At 72.2% G+C, this 807-nt stretch overlaps 1 protein-coding gene across 1 annotated transcript in view; it reads left to right on the plus strand.

Moving 5' to 3' along the window:
• Positions 1 to 807, plus strand: part of PLXNB2 (plexin B2) — a gene marked incomplete at its 5' end in the record, with an annotated part of 12407 nt that overhangs the window by 10459 nt on the left and 1141 nt on the right. The window contains 3 exons of the mRNA XM_012735077.1: positions 39 to 103; positions 221 to 296; positions 529 to 603. Of these exons, the coding sequence (XP_012590531.1) occupies positions 39 to 103; positions 221 to 296; positions 529 to 603 (216 nt within the window). The remainder of the gene's footprint in view (positions 1 to 38; positions 104 to 220; positions 297 to 528; positions 604 to 807) is intronic.

Genomic DNA, 807 nt, shown 5'->3' on the forward strand with positions numbered 1-807 from the left:
CCAGCTGTGCTCACGGGCTCCCCCCGCCGCACCCACAGGACTCCCCCAGCAACAAGCTGCTCTACGCCAAGGAGATCTCCACTTACAAGAAGATGGTGGAGGAGTGAGTGCGCCCCTGTAGCCCGCGTCCCCGTCCATTTCCCACCCAGTGGGGCCCACGGGGTGGGGGGTCGGCGCCCCCACACGCTGCCTGACCCATTTCCTCGACCCCGCCCTGCAGCTACTACAAGGGGATCCGGCAGATGGTGCAAGTCAGTGACCAGGACATGAACACGCACCTGGCGGAGATTTCCAGGGTGAGGGCAGGCAGCTTGGGGAGCCACCGCCCCACCCGCCCCAGCGCCGTGGCCCAGGCTGCTCTGCAGTGCCGGGGCCCTGGGCAGGCGTGAGGGCGGGCCGGTGGCACACCTTAGGCCTGTGGGTGCAGGGGAGGCGAGGGGGCTCTGGTCGCCGTGGGGTGCCCGCCGCCCCCGGGGCCGCCGCTCGGCCAGGCCCGCCCTCCCCTGCCCTGAGCGCATGGTCCCCCAGGCGCACACGGACTCCCTCAACACCCTGGTGGCCCTGCACCAGCTGTACCAGTACACGCAGAAGTACTACGACGAGGTAGGCATGGGTGGCGCCCTACCCGGCCCCGCCCAGCCCTAGCCCCGCCCAGCCCTAGCCCCGCCCAGGTCGAGCCCCTCCTGGCATTAGCCCCGCCTAGCCCCGCCCAGGCCGAGCCCCTCCCGGTGCTAGCCCCACCCAGCCCCGCCCAGCATTAGCCCCGGCCCAGGCCGAGCCCCTCCTGGCGCTAGCCCCGCCCAGGCC

Source organism: Condylura cristata, unplaced genomic scaffold, assembly GCF_000260355.1.
Source record: "Condylura cristata isolate star-nosed mole 26May11 unplaced genomic scaffold, ConCri1.0 scaffold00004, whole genome shotgun sequence".
NCBI lineage: Eukaryota > Metazoa > Chordata > Mammalia > Eulipotyphla > Talpidae > Condylura > Condylura cristata.